The sequence below is a fragment of the Carlito syrichta genome, unplaced genomic scaffold (assembly GCF_000164805.1).
Source record: "Carlito syrichta isolate Samal-C Ts95f unplaced genomic scaffold, Tarsius_syrichta-2.0.1 Scaffold311975, whole genome shotgun sequence".
Lineage (NCBI taxonomy): Eukaryota > Metazoa > Chordata > Mammalia > Primates > Tarsiidae > Carlito > Carlito syrichta.
In genome coordinates, this window is record NW_007256071.1 from 270,849 (window position 1) to 289,673 (window position 18,825).

Genomic DNA, 18,825 nt, shown 5'->3' on the forward strand with positions numbered 1-18,825 from the left:
ATTAGAGGGGAGAGTCCTGGTGCCTAGAGGGAAGTATGCTTGTGCTCAGAGAGGGTGTTTCTTAAGCACTGACTGCACACCAAGCTAGCCAGAGGGGAAAGTGCTAGTGCCCAGAGTGAGTGTTTATTAAGTGCCAGCTGAATACCACAGCTAGTAGAGGAGAGGAGAGGGTGCGAGTGCCCAGGGTGGGTATTTATTCAACACCAACTGTATACCACCATGAGTTAGAGGAAACCACTAGTGCCTAGTAAGAGGGGAGCATGTGAGTGCACAGATGCGGTGTTTACTAAGCGCTGACGGCATGCAAGGTACCACGTGTAACAGCGAGTCCTCAGAGTCCAGCTCAATAGAAGCAAGAGCGTGCATTTGTGTTCATGGGACATGGGCTGCATCCCAAGCCCTGTCTCGATGCTTCTCTCCCTGTCCAGCATTCATGGGCATGATCACCCACAAAGTTGTCACTCTCACCCTTTCCCCCCACTGCTCCTGCCCTTCCTACGGGAGACCAGATGTGGTCCCTTGTGGGTCCTTGTGGGGCCTTGGACCTGCCTGAGAGCACCTTCATGATTGACTAAGCCTTCGTGCCCATCCTGTTCCTCTTGGCCAGTGATGGATCTGGGGTGGTCATGTGACCCAACTCTGGCCCACAAGAGGTGAGAGGATCTCTGCGAGGGGCTGGGGGAAAGCCTCTCCTTGGTCCTGAGGGGGCAGCCCTGCCTGGACGTTGTCAGTGAGGGGCTGGTGCTGGGAGCCACAGCCAGGTGGAAACAGGGCAGATGCCAGGAGGTCCATGGTGAGGGCCACCCAGGCCATGCTAGCAGCAAAGGCTGAGCGAGTCAATCCTGGAACTCCTGTCTCCAGGCCTCCTGCTAAGTGACGTGCAAAGCCCCTGGGACCACAGCCTGCCCCCAGCCTATATCCTGCTGCTGCGGCCCCAGCATCTCACCGAGAGGCCTAGCTGCTCTCGCTGGGGACACTGAGGCTTGCGGGGTCAAATGACGGGCCCGAGCACACAGAGCTGGGGGGGTGGGACTGGAGTCAGCCCCAGGTCATCCTGAGCCCCAGGACCCAGCCTGTGTCATGGACAAGTGAGTCGAGGAGTCTAACTTACCTCTCTCCTCGGGACAGGATGCTAATGGGAGCCTCCCACTGCTTCAAGAGGTCTCACTCCCACTGCTTCAAGAGGTCTCACTCCCCACCAGAAGGCTCTTCATGGCGCCTTTGGTGTGACTTCAGCAAGGAAACCCATAGGAACTAAGAACCTGTCCCGAGTGCGCACTGTGTCGGCACTGTTCTATGCACCTGGGAACCTGTCTAGTCCCCAGCGAGGTGGGCATTGTTGTCATCTCCTCTGGGTCTCAGGGGCACCAAGTGAGGCAGAGATGTGAAGTCACCTGACCACGGGCACACAGCCTCGACCCTCGCAAAGATCAACCCTGCTCCCCTCACTGCTGTTTTGCTTTCAGGATGAGCCAGCCGCCCTTCCATCCCCACATCAGCCAAGAAGAGCCTTCGCGCTGAGACAGAAGATATCAAGTCTGCCAAAGGCCACAGTCCCCTCTACCTTGACCTGGAAGGTATTTTGAGGGCTGAAAAGGAAGGATCTTGATTTGAATGCATTAAATACTGCATTCCCTGAGTGCTTTAGGAAACTTCGGGCATTCCCACCACGCACAGACTGTGGCTCACGATCCCACGGCTAAACCTGCCAGTGAACCCACTCCACGTTTACCTGTTGCCAAGGAGGTGACAGGGTTTAGACTAGGAGGTGCAAACCCAAATGCCCACGGGATCAGGTCGCCACATGGATAAGCAGCCGGGCGGCGCATTGGGAAATTCAAGGCCCCTCAAGGAGGCTTTGCTGAACCACGCAGAGCTGGCTGGGGTGGCCATGCCACCTGGCTGTTCATGAGAAGCCTGAAATCCAGGCTTTTAAATCAAAGTGCTTGGTTTTTTTGGTGTTTGTTTTTAACTCTGTGTAGGTCAAATCAAGCAAATGTGGACCAGGTCTGATGGTGTGCCCCTTCCCCACATCTGCCCAGACACAGATAGTAAATAGCTTTACCTCGGTAAGATTCAAGGCTGTTGCCTCCGAGAGGGATTTATCGGGTAAGTTGAGGGACACGTTTTGAAGGTAATTCAGTACAATTCTGGGGCTCTGGAAATATTTTCTCTCTTCCGTCAGGTTGGTTATGATGGGGTGATAGGCATCGGTGGGCATCTGAAAGAAATTAGCGATGTGAGTTCCTGCTGAGAACTAGAACCAGAATATTCTTTAGACGTTCAATATGTCCTACTCTGGGTCAAACGCTTAAGAGAAAAAAATGATAGAGACAGGGTCTCACTATGTTGCCCAGGCTAGCCCCAACTTCCTGGGCTCAAGTGATCCTCCCACCTCAGCCTCACAAGTAGCTAGGACTCCAGGTGCACACCATGCCTAGCTGGGCAAATGCTTTTTATACCATGATAACGATGACATGGTGCTACTATATACCTGGCACTTTGTGAATATTTTGCACATGGTAACATTTCATCTTCAAACAACCTTAGAAAATAAGCCCATTTAATGAATGACACCAAGCACAGAAAGGCTTACACAAAAATAAGTACTAGAACTGGGATTTGAACCCACGCAGATCGGTACCAGGGCACTCACACTAAGGTTCTCGCAAAAGGGAAGTTCTGTGATTGCAAATACTAACTCCAGAGGGGCATGTTCTCTACGCACCAATTCCTTCCTCCACCATCAGAAGAAGAGGGCACAGAGAGACACCAAGGGTTGAGACGGGCTCCTCCTTGCTCCCCACGCCCAGGAAAAACCCCGCGTGCCTCCTCTTAGACACCTGAGGGTCCTGGCGATGGGTACCAAGGTCTTTTTCTTGAGTCAATCTTGGCACCCAGAATTAGCACTGCTGTTGGCTTCCCCTCCATTTATCATTTCTTCCCAGACATTCCACTGCCCACAAGAGATAGCCCATACCATCTAACAGGGTTCATCCTTCCCAGCAGGGGAAGGGGCGCATCTGCTCACCACAGGGCTTGCGGTGGGTGTCATGAAGAGACTCAGAGGTGTTGACAACAAAACGTGCTTTCCTGGAAAAAATAAGAGCAAAGCTTCATTAAGGACTAAAACGTGGCCACTTTTTCACCCCAGGAAGACCTGTCCTTATTCAAAAATACACCTGCTTCGGACATGGGGAAGAGAGGCTCGGATGTTTCGAGGAGGAAGGTTGCCAGAAAGGTGGAGCCTCGGCAGTCACCTTGATGGGTGGACAGGCAGGGCATGGGGGCTCACGCCTGTGAGCCCAACACTTTGGGAGGCCGAGGTGGGAGGATTGCTTGCACCCAAGAGTTTGAGACCAGTGTAGGCAACATAGACCTGGTCTCTACAAAAAAAAAAAAAAGAAGAAGAAAAAAATTAGCCAGCTGTGGCAGCACGTGCCTGTTGTCAAAGCAACTCAGGAGGCTGAGAAGGGAGGATCCCCTGAGCCAGGAGATCAAGGCTATGGTGAGCCATGGTTGTGCCCCTGCATTCCAGCCTGGGCACCAAAGTGAGACTTCGACTCAACAACCAAAAGATAGGTTGTGTGGCTTTGCCCGGGTCATACCATGTCTCCATTTGTATTTCTAAATTCCCTTTGAACACCCTTCATGCAAGTCATCATATAAAAAGACGAATCCTACACAGCATTGCCGATTTCTGATCAATACAGAACCGAAGCAACAGAGTGCAACTGCACCCAGACTGGTGAGAGCAAAAATGCAGAGAGCCGCAGCCCCCTGGGCTGGCCAAGATAGGCGGTCTGGAATGCCTCCCTCTGACACAGATGCAGTGAAAACAGACCCTGTGAGGTGGGGGAAGGGAGTGCGGGCCGAGCCCCTTCCTCCGGAGGCTTTGAGGCTTCGAGGCACCCGGCTGGTCTTTCCACTCAGACCCCGGGTGGTGAAGTAAGAATAATCACAAACAACGAAGACATTCAAGACCAGAGATCAAGTTATGACATCCCCCCACCTCCACCTCCCGGCTATTTCTAGCCCTACCGTGTCCTGAGAACACAGACTCTACCAGACATTTGACTTCATCTTTGGGAAGCCTCCCCGAGATGCTTTGGATGACCCGAGGACATGACATTATCACCCTTGCTAGCTGCAGGAGTGACTATGCCCTTGGGTTTAGGTGGGGCCGGGTGGCTGGTAAATGTAGAGCGTGTTACACTGCCAGATACCTGGACCCTAAAACCGCTTTGTTCTCCAAGTCAGGGTGACACTTGTTCCTTGGGTACCAACAAGCTACAGAGGAGTCACGCCAAGCTCACACTGAACCTGTGTGCGTCCACGGGTTTTGTATCCATCAAAAAATGAAGTCAGATGTCTGGTAGAGTCTGTGTTCTCCTCAGGACATGGTAGGGTTAGAAATAGGCAGGAAGCCGGGGTCGGTGGCTCAGCCTGCAATCCCGCACCTTTGGGAGGCTGAGGTGAGTGGATTGCCTGAGCCTGCGGGTTTGAGATCCACCTGGGCAACTTGGCGAGACCTCCTCTCTACAATAAATAAAAAATTAGCTGGGTGTGGTAGCGTGCACCTGTAGTTCCAGCTACTCGGAAGGCTAAGGCGGAAGGATCGCCAGAGCCCAGCAGGTCGAGGCTGCGGTGGCCGGGAGCGGCCACTGCACTCCAGTCTGGGTGACAGAGTGAGACCCCAACTCAAAAAAAAAAAAAAAGGAAATAGCCAGGAGGTGGTAGGGGGCACCAAGTCAACACTTGGTCTCTAGTCTTGAATGACTTCATTGTTCATGATTGATTCCTACTTCACCCCCCCGATGGATCCATGAGCAAATGGCACCTGCAGATAGATCTTTCCATAAACAGCAGGTTCTGCCCACTCCTGTGGCCGCGTGACCAGGAGTGGCTGCATCTCAGCTCCAGCTTTCAGTCCTTGCATGGAGGCCCTGACCTGACTGCATGGGACTCACTGTGCAGTGCTCAGTTGGGTCCCATGCAAGGCCTTCCACGGAACTTCAAGGGCCGGTCTTCCTACACGTGTTCTACACCATGTCTTCAGAGCCACACTGCAAGGGACATGGGATGCTGACAGATCTAGTCCTGGTTCAGGCACAGAACAGGTTGTGCGCTCCCCAGGAGACCTGAGCATCCATAGAACACTCTTGAGTCCCCCAAAGAACCCGATGTCGCCTTCACCGGGCACGGAGGGCCAGAGAGGGCCTGAGCCCAGAGATGTCCTGGTGTCGAGGGTTTGCTGGGTCAGCTCCAAGAACCAGAAACAAGAGCACCTATTCCCAGTGTCTCCAACACAGCGACTGTCAGGAAGGTGGGACTTGGTGAGACCTTTCCTAACACAAGCGATATCTGGATCTCAAAGTGACAACCCTCTAAATCCCAAGTAATGAAATGTGGTCGTTTAATGTATTTTTTCCTTCTAAAGGACCCTATGTTTTGCCCTCGTGTCACTTCTATGAAAGGAGATACATTCCACTTTTCTGGATGGGTGCTGGAAGATATGAATGCCAGAGGCTGCAGAGGACGCACACTGCTTTGCCTGCAAGCATCTGTTCCTCCTTCTGCAACCAGTATTTTCATCATCCCTGGGAATTCCTCGCTCCTCCACATGTGTTGGATGAGGCTGACCTCGCCACCATTTCGAGGCCTATGACCCAGGCCGAAGCCAGTAGGCAAACTCTACGTGCCCAGTCAGTAATTGACCCGTGGAAGACACATGAATCCATCTGAGCCAATGCCAGTCCTGCCCTGCCCTGCCCTGGTGCAGAAGTTACTAGGGAAAAGAAGCTGCCTCTTTTCAACAGAGGCTGCTGAGGGCTGAGGATGCAACCCTGGAGGGATGGTAGCCATCTTGGCACCCTAAGGAGGCCGACACAAAGGAAGGTGGGTCCAGCGCAGAGGTTCCTGCTGACCTTCTGTGAGCACCTGGGCAGACCGGTTCTGAAGCAGGATCTCCCCTGGGCCTCCACTGTGAGACAGAAAACACATGCCCTGCTTGGCCGAAGGTGTTTGGATGAGATCACCACTCTGACAAAATGGACAGTTCTAACAGCTAAGAGAGCCAACGTCAGAGCCAGAGCAAGGGCAGGCGGAGTCTGGAACCTTTCTGCCTCCTGTCCAGACTTCCTCACTGGGTGGTGCCAGTGCAGCAGCCAGCCACATCCTTGTGGGGTGCCTGTCACTTGCTGGCAGATTCGTTTATGCAGAAATAAAGAAACAGTGCATTCGCTTGTGAGCAGAATGAAAACAGCATCCTAGAGGCAAGTGAATGTGAACTTTAGAAACAGCCAAGCCCCGCGGCATGCCTGCCGCACATGGGCCAGGCACGGCGCTGGTGACCTTACACGCCTGCTCACATTTTAACGCTACAACACCCCCAGGGAGGGGGCAGTCATATTTTTGTCCATTTTACAGAGGAAAAATGTGATTTGAGAGATTAAGACAAAACGGTCATGTGTTATAAGTTTCCCCTTATATGGAATATCCGGAATAGGCAAACCCATCGACACAGAAAGCAGATTAGTGGTTGCCAGCTGGGGGAAGAGGGTGGGGAGGGATAGCTTAATGGGGACACAGTTTGCTTTGGGGGTGACAACGTTTTGAACCAGAGGGAGATGGTGGTGGCATGACATTGTGAATGCACTGAATGCCACGAATTGTTCACTTTCCAGGGGTTAAGTGTATGTTCTATGAGTTTTATCTCAGTTTTTTTCAAAACACGACTTCCCAAAGTCCCAGGGCTCGTCAGGGTGGAGTGAAGATTTGAACCCTGGACCACCTGCCCACCGGCCCCCACCCTGGACAGTCACCTGTGCTGAGCAGGAAGAGACCTGCTCTCCAAGAGCCATTGGAGAGCCTAGACCATAGGAGGCACACAGAAAACATTTGTCAATCAAATCTAAAGCCTCGCGTAATCATCCTCACATACACCCCGAAACCCCAGAGGTTCAGCAGGAGAATATTAATCTCAGCACGTCTCTGGTAAAGTGTTAACTACTCTGTCTCAGGGAACTGGTGTTCTCAAAACTACTGTGTTTAGAAGGTTCATTAGGACACATCTCTTGCCTGCAGTGCCGATGGCTACAGCAGGAGAGTGGGAGGGTAGGAAATGCCGAGAAGGGGAGGCAGACCCCAGGGTGCCCTCAAGGACAGACCCCAGCCCTGCCCCAGCCTTTCCACTCACCGACGGCAGCAGTGAAGTACATGGCAATCTCATCTGGAGTCAGAGCCCGTTCCCAGATTATGAACTCGTCAAAAGCTCCGTTCTCATAACGCTTGGTCCGGTCCTGCTCAGACCCGATCACGAGGTTGGCGTTGGGCTCCCCGTAGGCATGAGACACTTTTCCACTCGGGTCGGAGGTGCTTAGGGTCCCATTGACATAGACTTTCAGACCTTCCTGGGATTTCCATGTAAACAGAACATGAGTCCAGTAGGGACCTGGAAAGAGCAGAGATCACCACTTTGAATGCTGTGGTTAAGCTCCCATGAACATGTTTTTCCTGTGTTGAAGCATATCCCTCCTTCTCAAGACGATTGGTAAGTATTCACTTTGGTGAGCCCCCATATAGCTCCTCATATAGACCTGACTTTCCTCAGTCCTTTGGAGCACAGGAAAGAAATTGCCTTTTAGTCCCCATTCCCAACACTCCAAAAACAGTTTAAGGATACCCCTTGTCATTAAAACATAAGAGTCACAAATTTAAATGCCTACAAGCAAAGGTGATAAACTATTTGAAAAACAGCAGGACACAAGCACCGACCAATCAGATCAGACCGTTAAGTCCAGCTGAGAAAACGGATATGGTCAGCAACAAGACAAGGATGTCCCCTCTCACTGCTCCTTTTCAACATTGTACTGGAAGTCCTAATATGGTAAGGCATAGAAGGAAATTAAAAAGTGGCCAGGCATGGTGGCTCAAGCCTGTAATCCCAGCACTTTGGGAGGCCAAGGTGAGAGGATTGCTTGAGTCCAGGGGTTTGAGAACAGCTAGGCAACATGGTGAGACCTTGTCTCTACAATAAATAAAAAAAAAATTAGCCAGGCATGATGGCGCATGCCTGTAGTTCCAGTTACTTGGAAGGCTGAGGCAGAAGGATTGCCTGAACCCAGCAGGTTGAGGCTGCAGTGGCTGTGAGTGTGCCACTGCACTCCAGCCTGGGCAACAGGGTGAGACTCCGACTCAAAAAAAAAAGGATACAGACTGGGAGGGATTTAATAAAACTATCTTTGTTCATGGATGACATGATTATCTATGTAGAAAACCCAAAAGAATCAACAATAAAAAACACCACTGAAATTAATAAGTGGTTACAGTAAGTTTGCAGGATACAAAGTTAATATACAAAAGTTAATTGCTTTTCTATAAACCAGCAGTGAACAAGTGGAATTTGAAATTAAAAAAAAATTACTATTATATTCACACCGAAAAGAGAAATAATTAGGTACAAATCTAACAAAGCATGTATAAGGTATATAGGAAGAAAACTATAAAACCCTGATGAAAGAAACTAAAGAAGAGCTAAATAATAGAGAGATATTCCATGTTCATGGATAGGCAGGCTCAGTATTGTCAAGATGTCAGTTTTTCCCAGACTGATCTATATATTCAACATGATCCCAATCAAATGTCCAGCCAGTTATTTTGTTGATATTGACAAACAAATTCTAAAACCTACATGGAGAGGCAAAAGACCCATAATAGCTAACACCATGTTGAAGAAGAAAAAATTGGAGGATTGACGCTATCAATTTCTGTAAAGCTACAGAATCAAGGCAGTGTGGTATTGAAAAGAAGAAACAACAACAGCCAAATAGATCAGTGGAACAGAATAGGAAGCCCAGAGATAGACTAACACAAATTTAGTCAATTGATCTTTAACAAAGAGGCAGAGACAGTATAATGGAACAAAAGTTAGTCTTTTCAACCAATGGTGTTGGAACAACTGAATACCAGCATCCAAAAGAAGATCTAGATACAAACAAACTCATCACAAAATTGAATTAAAAATGGACTATGGATCTAAATGTAAAATGCAAACTATACAACTCCTAGAAGACAACATGTGACAAAATAAATGACCTTAAGTTTGGCGATAGCTTTTGAGATATAACAACAAAGGCACAATTCATGGAAGAAGTCATTGATAAGCTGAACTTCACTTTGTAAAAGGCACTGTCAATGACAAGAGAAGTCATAAACTTGGAGAAAATACATGCACAAGACACACGAGACAGGACGTGTCCAAATATATACAAAGAGCTTTTGAAACTCAACAAAAAGAAGACAAACAGTTCAATTTAAAGATGGGCGAAGTGTCTAAATAGACACCAATCCAAAGAAAGTGCAATGCCAAGAATGAACACCAACGTGAACTCTGGACTTTGGGTGACCATGATGTGTCCCCATAGGTTCCTCAGTTGCAGTAAATGCCCCATTCTGCAGGAGAATGTGGATCGCAGGGAAGGCTGTGTCTGAAGGGAGGACAGAGGGCACCTGGGAACCCTTTGAACTTTCACTTAATTTTTCTACAAACGTAAAAATGCTCTAAAAATTAAAGCCTATTCAAAACACTGTCAACCGTACGGTCACACCGTAGTGCCTGCACACCAGGTCTGCCAAGGCCAGAGAGAATGGAAGCACAGGAGCGGCTCTCCCTGAGGACGTGGTTTCTGAGCCGACTGTGGCACCTTCAAGGGCGACTGGCCCATCGGAAGGAGGCAGCCCTGTCTCACCCACCTGCCAGTAACACGAGGGATGTGGCCCCGGCCTCGCCAGTCTTTGCTATTGCCAAGAGGAGCTGTCAAATTGTAGTTTTAAAATCAGAACGAATAGTCCTCACGCATTCTAAATATTTTTCTAAGCACTGTGCAGGCAGTCACAGGAGAGACCATGAAACCTGTCTGAAGACCTGACTCGGTCCAAAGCCATTGGTGTCGACCTCTGCTGTAGGTAATATGTATGTTATTAATCAACATGGCAGTGACTCAGTGGGCAAGACCAACCTCCTGGCTCGTCCAGGACCCTCCACCCGTGAGCTTGTGTGTTACTCTTCTCTCTGACCTGAGGACCACATTCATTGACAAGGACATTCATGAGACTCTCACGATGCCCTGTCCCGCCAAAGGCTTGCTTTGTTTTGCAAGTGTCTGTGTTATGACGCCCTCCTGGGCCTAGGCTAGAAGGAACAGGGCAGCCCTTTTAAAGACTAAGTATCGCCTCCAGTCAGCTGACCATCTTAGGTCACCCAGGTGGTGACATCAGGGCTTCTTACTCAGGACTGTGCAACTTTCTAATCGTTTTGAGTCCCTGGAGAACTTGGATCCTAAATAGGTTCAAAGTAGTACTGCCCTTGAATTTGAAAGCAAGAATAACAGGTCCCTTCAATGTATGAATATAGAGCATGGTGCCAGCCAGAAATGTCTACCGTGTTCCTCCTTCCCCTGGGTGGAAAAACAGAGTTGAGTAGACTTTACCTGAAAGCTTGTTCAAGATCAAAGACCCTTTTAGATGCCTGATACCCTCTCTATTCGACCAGTCCAAGGAGCACAGAGATAAGACACGTACAGAGAAAATCCTGATAGCGAGTACAACATGACAGCCGTGGACAAGGTTCAGGTCGTTGTGTGGGGGGTAGGGAGGCAGAGAACGTTTCTGGCCTTGGGGAGAGAGGGCAAGTTCAGAGCAGATGTTCACTGAACTTCCCACTCTCACCTGGGCGGAGGGACATGCTGGGTCCGAGCATCAGAAACGCCAACAGAATCAGGCACATCTGGTACACCGTGTGCCTCTTCATGTGGACTAACTCCCTGAAGTGCACACTCCTCTTACGAGTGAGGCCATTATTATCCTCATATCAGGAGTGAGGAAATGAGTTACAGGGCAGGAAAGAAAGGTGCCAGGTCCACACGGCTGCCAAGGGGCGGAGCAGGATTTGACCCAGGCTGCATGGCTCTAGAGTCTATGTTTTTATCAGCTGAGCCACACAGCCTCCCTGAGATGGGCCAGAAATGAATTTTCCTCGAATATCCAAAAGAGGTCACCGCCTACGGGGGAAGCCACCATGCTAGGTCTTCATGCTGCCCCCATGTCGCCACCTCTGCCTCCCCCGCTGGCCCTCCCTCCACAGCTATCTGAAGCCCCTCTGCCTCCCTGACCTCAAGCCTCCCTGCACCTGCGGACTCACGCCAGCACAGGGTATCGTGCCTCAGACAGACAGAAGTCACGTTCACGTGTCAGCACCTGCCTGCGAGGTCCACTCGTCTGAAAAGACCCATCCTCTCCCAGGCACCCAAGAGCCCCTTTTCTCCAAGCCCAGCATGGCCCAGCTCCACATCCTCCTGGTCCCTCCAGCTCCCTGTCTTTCCAAAAGAAGCTTCTCATCGCATTGTATACGCTGCAAGTCCGCACAACTAAAGAGAAGGAGGAAGAGGGAGGGGAGGAAGAGTTTAACGACGGTTTGACTTGGATGCAGTGCTCCACGTCATTGCCCCGAGACTGAGGTGAGCACTGTACATGTCACCTCATAGTGAAAACCAGAGCTCGGCGCAGTCCAGGCACCCCCAGGGGTCACACAGCATAGTCAGACGGAGCCGGGCCTGCACCCACAAAGATACCTCTCCAGGGCATATCCTTGCCATCCCAGGTGCCGCCAGGAAAGCCTTTGAGGGAAAGGAGCTCACAGCAGGAGGTCCCGGCACCTTCAGGCGTCCTGTCCTCAGGGAGAACCCTTCCCGCTCCTTGTCCTCAGGTAGGACCCCTCCTAGCACCCTATCCTCAGGGAGAACCCCTCCTGGCTCTCAGAGAGGACCCCTCCCGGCTCTCCGTCCTCAGGGAGCACTCCCTCCCAGCTCCTCATCCTTGGGGAGCACTCCCTCCCAGCTCTCTGTCCTCAGGGCTGACCCATTCTGGGTCCTCATCCTCGGGGAGGACCTCTCCTGGTCCCTCCTCCTCAGCGAGCACTCCCTCCCAGCTCCCCGTTCTCAGGGAAGATCTCTCCCAGCTCTCCGTCCTCAGAGAGCACTCCCTCCTGACTCCTCTGGCAGAGCCCTGGACCGGCCCCCTCACCTGGCGGGCTGAAGGTGGCCTCCCAAGTCATGGCGTTGTCCCGTGTGTATAGTTCCACGGAGCCTTTGCCACCGCTGGAGCAAACTTTGAAGCCATCGGAGATGACCTGGCCCCCATATGCGGAAGGGACTGGTCTGGACTGTTCTTGTGTCTTCCAGAAAAAAGAAAACGTGACCCCTGTGGAAAGAAAAGTGGTGGGGTTGGTTCTTAACGAAAGCAGAGGCCTGTTCCTCCTCTCTGCTTGTCATTGTTCATTCAAAAGCATTTCTCCTCATTCTAAAGGCAGCATGTATTCCATTCAGAAAATATAGGCCGTACTATCAGCTAGCATGTATTAAGGGTTCGCTGAGCACCAGGCACTTATCTAAGAGTTTTAGATGAATGCTCTTTTATTTTTTAATTTAATTTTAATAATTTTTGAGTTGGAGTCTCACTGCTGCCCAGGCTGGAGTGTAATGGCATGTTCACAGCCACCACAGCCTCGACCTGCTGGGCTCAGACGATCCTTCCACCTAAGCCTTCCAAGTAGCTGGATCCACAGGTATATGCCACCATGCCCAGCTAATTTTTGGGCTTATTGTAGAGATGAGATCTCACCAAGTTGCCCAGGCTAGTCTCAAACTCCTGGGCTCAGGCAATATTCTGCCTCCACCTCCCAAGGTGCTGGGATTACAGGTGTGAGCCACCACACCCAGCTGAATTCTCTCCTTTTAAATAGTACACAAATATCCAGGTGTGGTGGCTCACACCTATAATTCCAGCACTTTGGGAGGACAAGGCAGGAAGATCTTTTGAGGCCAGGAGCTTGAGACCAGCCTGGGCAACATAGTGAGCAAGACGTTGTCTCTACAAAAAAAAACAAAAGTTAAAAATGAGTCAGGTGTCATGACACATGCCCGTAGTCCCAGATACTCAGGAGGCTGATGCAGGGAGATCACTTGAGCCCAGGAATTCGAGGTTGCCGTGAGCTATGATCTTGCCACTGCATTCCAGTCTGAGTGACAGAGTACGACCCCGTCTTAAAAATTTTTTTTTTAAAGTACAAAAAATCCTGAGGCTAGTTTGTTCAAGGTCACCAAACTAGTGACTGATGGAATCTGTGCAAAGCCAGGCCATCGGACCCCGGAGTGTGCAGAGGCAGAGACCTGCCGCTACTGGCTCTGCCCCTGCAACCCTCTCCAGGCATCACTTTGGGGCTCCCTCCAAAGACTCTCCTCTAAGCATTTCACCGAGAAAGCACCCATCTCATGCCTCTTGGCCTGTGGACAACACGTGTGTGGAATTCACTGTCCAGACGTCCCCACTGTCTGCAGGGACGTTCCTGCTGCCCCACGTTTGTGTCTACACAGTGCTGGTTCACGCACTTTCTCTTTAAACAATCCCTGCTGCTGGATCTAAGGTTTCCTTCCACTTGTTGAAGCCATTTTCAAACAGAACTTCAAGCACTTTTTTTTTTTTTTGCGCATCTCAGATGATGTGACTTTAGGATACATTCCCAGTAGAGAACTTCTCAGAGAGATTGCTCACATCTGCAGGCGAGTCAGGGGCACACGGGACCCAGTGTTCAGGCCCTTCCTGAGTCCTGGCCCAGCCCTCGTGGGGAAGGGGTGTCCTATGGTCCTAGCCTGGCCCAGCCCTCGCAGGGAAGGGGTGCTCTGTGGTCTCAGCTGTCCCTACTACAAACGTGAGCATGAGCAAGCTGGTTCATTGACTGGCATCGCCCTCCATCACCAGCAGCAAGTGGGATATCATTCCAGTGTGCTAGGACAATGTATTATGACAGTCACCTTGCTTTGTACCTCTGTGGGCTCAAAGCCCCAATAGGAGTCCTAGAAACATGGAAACAGCAGAATCCTGGTCGCCTTGGTGTGGAATGTCTCTGTTTTATTTTTTACTCTAAGAAGACCCTTAAAGCCCAGCTCCTGTAGGTGGCTTCTCCTGCACTCACCCACAGGTCTCCCCACTGAAGGGGCAGTTATGGCTTAGACATGCTGGGGCCTCTGCTGGGTTGTGGCCAGCTGGTGAGAATTCCAGCCGTCTCATCCCCCACGGCCTGGTCCGGGCACCGTGGTGATAGCCTGTGGTGCTGAGAGGCGACTGTGCCCAGAGCTGACCAGGTGTGACCAGGTGGACGGGTGGACAGGGAGGGGTGACAGGAGGAAGGCGGAGGACATTGGCCTTGGGCTTTATTTATATAAATGGCACCAAATTCAGGCTCTCGATCTTAACTTCAAAAGAGGTTATGAGCCAGGCTCGGTGGCTCAGCCTGTAATCCTGCGCTTTGGGAGGCTGAGGTGAGTGGATCGCCTGAGCCCGCGGGTTCGAGACCCGCCTGGGCAACTTGGCAAGACCTCATCTCTACAATAAATCAAAAATCAGCTGGGCGTGGTAGTGCGCGCCTGTAGTTCCAGCTACTTGGATGGCTGAGGCAGAAGGATCGCCGGAGCCCAGCAGGTCGAGGCTGCAGTGGCCGGGAGCGGCCACTGCACTCCAGTCTGGGTGACAGAGTGAGACTCCAACTCAAAACAAACAAACAAACAAAGAAATGAGGTTAGGGACACAGTCTTCAAGAATCACTGACTTCAAAGAAGATACTTGTCGATTGTGTGTAAATTAGTGTCTCACTGCCGCAGTCCTTTCTGTCATGCCTTATGGATTAATACATTTGTTACAAGTCTTCCAAATGTCTGTGACAATATTCTATGACAATTCTGCCATTGTGGCTCAAAGCCCTAATAGGATTTATATAAACATGAAAAACACAGCACCATTTTTATAACCCTCATCTGGAATTCTTCCGTTTTAGTCTTTAATATCAGAAGAACCTCAAATAAACGGAAAGGAGCCTGGGTCTTCTGCACGTCTGAGAGGCTCCAGCACAGAACTCCAAGTCCTGAGGGCTCTGGGAAGGCCCAAAGTCCCCCCAAGGGCACAGTGATGTGGATGACCACAGCAAAAGGGGGTGACTTGAGGGACTGCACAGAGGCTGGGCAGCTGACAGGGACGTCACAGGACCTGACTGGTAGGTAGCTCCCACGCTCTCCCTGGGCCCGCTTCTTGGATGGCACAGAGGTCAGGACAAGCCCCCACACCTTCCGCCGTGTCTCTCCACACTCAGATGCAACCAATTTCACAAAATGAGCACTGCACGTTGTGAAATTTTTGTTACGAAACAAATTCCCAGTAGGATTCATGGAAGTTCTTTTTTTTTTTTTTCAGAAAATGTTGCTGCATTAAAAAACTCCCTTCACTCAATTCAAAATGATCCTGTCTTGGCCAAATGTCTTTCTGTCCAGGAAGAAAAATTAAAATAAGAAAAGTCCCTGTGGTGTTAGGTAAGGGTAGATTGCAGGCTATCTGTGGTGCCCAAAACCAAGCTTTTCATCTTAGTTAGCTCAGCCCGCAAAACAGTGGCTTCTATCTGAGGAACAGTTTATATTTAAACATAATTTGTGTCTTCATGGAGGCTTAAAAGAGTCACAGCGTGCCTTCAGTGTTAGCATTTTAAGAAATTTTGTTTCGTGGACTTGGACCATCTCAATAAAAACAAAAACCAAAAATCTGAAGGAAAAAGGAATAAGAATAGTATTGACAAACTGACTTGATACTTTTTGTTATGAGCATTAACTCCTGATCTATCCAAAAGACAAAATGAAGACAAGCCTTTCTCAACAAGACCAAAAAAAAAAAAAGGAAAAAGAAAAACTCAGAAGTCACAAGAGAAGACTGATACATTTGAGTGCATAAATATTATAATATTCTGAAACATTCTCATAGATTGGGGTTAAATACTAACTTTTTGTTTCTTTTTTTTTTTTTTTGAGTTGGAGTATCACTTTGTCATCCAGGCTAGAGTGCAGTGGCACGCTCACAGCCACCGCAGCCTCGACCTGCTGTACTCAGGTGATCCTTCCACTTCAGCCTTCCAAGTAGCTGAAACTATAGGTATGCACCATGATGCCCAGCTATTTTTTTTTTGATTTATTGTAGAGATGAGGTCTCACCAAATTGCCCAGCCTGGTCTCAAACCCGTGGGCTCAGGCAATCCCCTCACCTCAGTCTCCCGAAGTGCTGGGATTATAGGCATGAGCCACCGCTTCCAGACTGAATACTATCTTTAAAAGACAATCACTGAAAGCTGAGAGGGTCCATTTCCAGAAACCCAGTACATTCAGAAGTTTGGGCCCACAGCCTGGCGGAAGACCATTCAGAAAGTCTCAATGTCAAAATTGAGGGCACCAGCAGGACACCCCCCTCCCAACCAGACACATTAGGGGGACGTCGATCGATTTTGAGTATGGCATCTCGGGAGACATGAGAATTACCCGGAGAACTTAGCCAAAAATGTAGATTCCCAGGCCTTGCCCTGAGCCTTGGACTCGGCAGGGCCTGGGCTGGGGCCTGAGGGTTTCCCTTGCTGTGAGCTCTGCGGTGCTGCTGACCGGGTCCATGGCCTGTGCCTGGAATGCCCTGCACTAAATCATTGTGTGGCTTGGGCATGTCTCGCCGCCTCTCTGGGCCTCAATTTCCCCATCCATAAAACAAACGTCCTGAATGAACACTTTCCCGAGGATCATCTGCTCCCCAGGCCTCCAGAGCCCCCGGCTCCATGTCATCTGAGGGAGGAAGCAGCCGGACCCCTGCCAGGTCTGTGTGCACCAGACCCCTCTGGAATTTTCTGTCCTGGAACTCCATCCTGCAAATATTTCAGCATACCGTTGACAGTTTTTTAAATCTAGCAGCCTAATGCAAAGGTGAACAACCAAACCCAAGCTGAGCAGAGGCAATGGGAGATGGAGGGTCCCCGCTGCCGGGGCTTCCGAAGCATGTTTGCAAGCAGAGGAAGCTCTTAATTCACAGGAGGCGAAAGGGACGGAAGGAAGGAAGTTTGCAGAGAAAGGAAGGAAGCAAGGTGGGGCCCAGGGAGCTTCCTCCACAGAGCTGGCGCTAGAAGGATGGGCAGAATTGACTCGGGGCAGACGTCGGGTCACAGTAGAACCTCGCAGTTGAGGCGATCAGCCACTGGCTTGCTGCTTTTTGCCGTTATCTATGATTCTACTTGTTACATCGAGTAGTATTATCTGAACTAATGCAGCACGAAGTCAGATGTCGGGATGAGACTAAGAATGTGACTCCAGTGACCTGCACCTCAGTGTTGGAAGTGGCCTTTTTCTTTGGACTTTTACATGTTCAGTTTCCTTTCACTATCGAATTGTGGTCAGACACGTCATGTGAGACCCGGACTCCTCACAGTGTCTCTGAGTACAGTCAGTACTGGCTGCAGGAACAGTATCGTGGAACAGACTTCCTCAGGAGTGGGGAATAGCCCTGCTCTTTGTGTACACAAAGCCAGCAAGCCCTTGGTGGGCTGCCTCCAGGACAGGCAGGTACAGAAAGACAGTGATACCAGCTGCCCCCTCCATCAGTGGGCAGTGAGTGTCCACGGCGTGCCGAGCATGAGGATTCAGCAGTGGTGGAGACAGGCTTCGTCCCTGCCTCCCAGAGCTGAAGACCAAGGGAGGAGCCGTGGCTGACCGGCCACGGTCTGCCACGTAGCCTCTGGGAGGAGGTGTAGACAGGAGCTAGCCTGGTCAGAGCAGTCCCTGCAAGAGTCACACTTGGGCCGAGCCTTCAAGGCTCTGGGGGGTGAGAGAGGGTGTTAAAATATTCCAGCAAGAGTCCCTTCCTGTTTTCAGTCTCCCCTAGCGTGCCCTCCAAGAGTGGGAGTTAAGGAGAGACATCTGAAGAAACAAACTGTGCTTCTAAGTTTAACATTCGAGAAAGGACATGGATCCACACGCCCTTTTTCTCTCAAAAGGCCCTCCAAGGCTCCCCCCATTCACAGCCAGTGACCGTGAGAACACATCCCCAGAGGCGCCGTTCACCAAAGGACAGGCTCCACGGTCAGCTCCCAGAATGAAGGCAGGTAGAGAGAGCTCTGGAAGACACAAGCCTACTGGGAGCGCCAGGTTGAGGACGCCACAGGGGAGGTGACTCTGCCTTCTGGGGCAGACTCAGAGGCGACAGCGCTGTTTCTCAGACGTGTGTTCTTTCTAAAAAGCTCAAACTTCACCCCGTCTCCTAAAACATTCACAAATCGGTCAGCTGGAGGTATGAACCTGAGGGACCCCACATGGATTTGGAAACAGGAACGCTAAGAGCAGGAGCCTGTCAGGTGGGGTGGGAGGGATGTTTCTCTCTTTGCTTAAATATTAGGTTTTGTAGTGAGAATAATGAGCAATGCTGGGATTACAGGCATGAGCCACCATGCCCCTTGGCTTCATTTTATACCTGGCCACATTCTAAAGAAAATGGCCACATGAAAAAAATCTTAAAACGTTTCACTTAACTACGACACACAAAAAGTTGTCAACAGAGTGGCATATGAAGTTCGAGTTCATGGCTCCTTCCACCACCCGAAGTTCTCATCTGACTGTTTCTTTGAGGAGGAAGTGAGTTAATACATTGACTAGGGTCAGTTGGCCCACATAAGGGTTTCACTGTGTGCTGTCATCATGATGCATTCAGCTGCGTCAGCCGCCTGCGGAGGGTCACCCTCAGTGCAGGCAAGGTGGTGCGCCCACCAGGAAACATGTCCTCGTGAGAAAGGGAGTCTAGAGTCGCTGACCCAGAGGCCAGAAACCCAACAGCTGCATGGGAAGGTACTTTTATTGACTTGTTTTTTTTTGAGTTGGAGTCTCATTCTGTCACCCAGACTGGAGTGCAGTGGCCACTCCCGGCCAC

At 50.4% G+C, this 18,825-nt stretch overlaps 1 protein-coding gene across 1 annotated transcript in view; it reads right to left on the reverse strand.

The window, feature by feature from the left end:
* Window positions 1-18,825, reverse strand: part of ADGRD1 (adhesion G protein-coupled receptor D1) — a 148,698-nt gene that overhangs the window by 113,563 nt on the left and 16,310 nt on the right. Inside the window, exons 6-9 of the mRNA XM_008069382.1 lie at window positions 12,082-12,258; window positions 7,199-7,453; window positions 3,032-3,093; window positions 2,066-2,221 (exon numbers count right to left, since the gene is read on the reverse strand). Coding sequence (XP_008067573.1) covers window positions 2,066-2,221; window positions 3,032-3,093; window positions 7,199-7,453; window positions 12,082-12,258 — 650 coding nt within the window. The remainder of the gene's footprint in view (window positions 1-2,065; window positions 2,222-3,031; window positions 3,094-7,198; window positions 7,454-12,081; window positions 12,259-18,825) is intronic.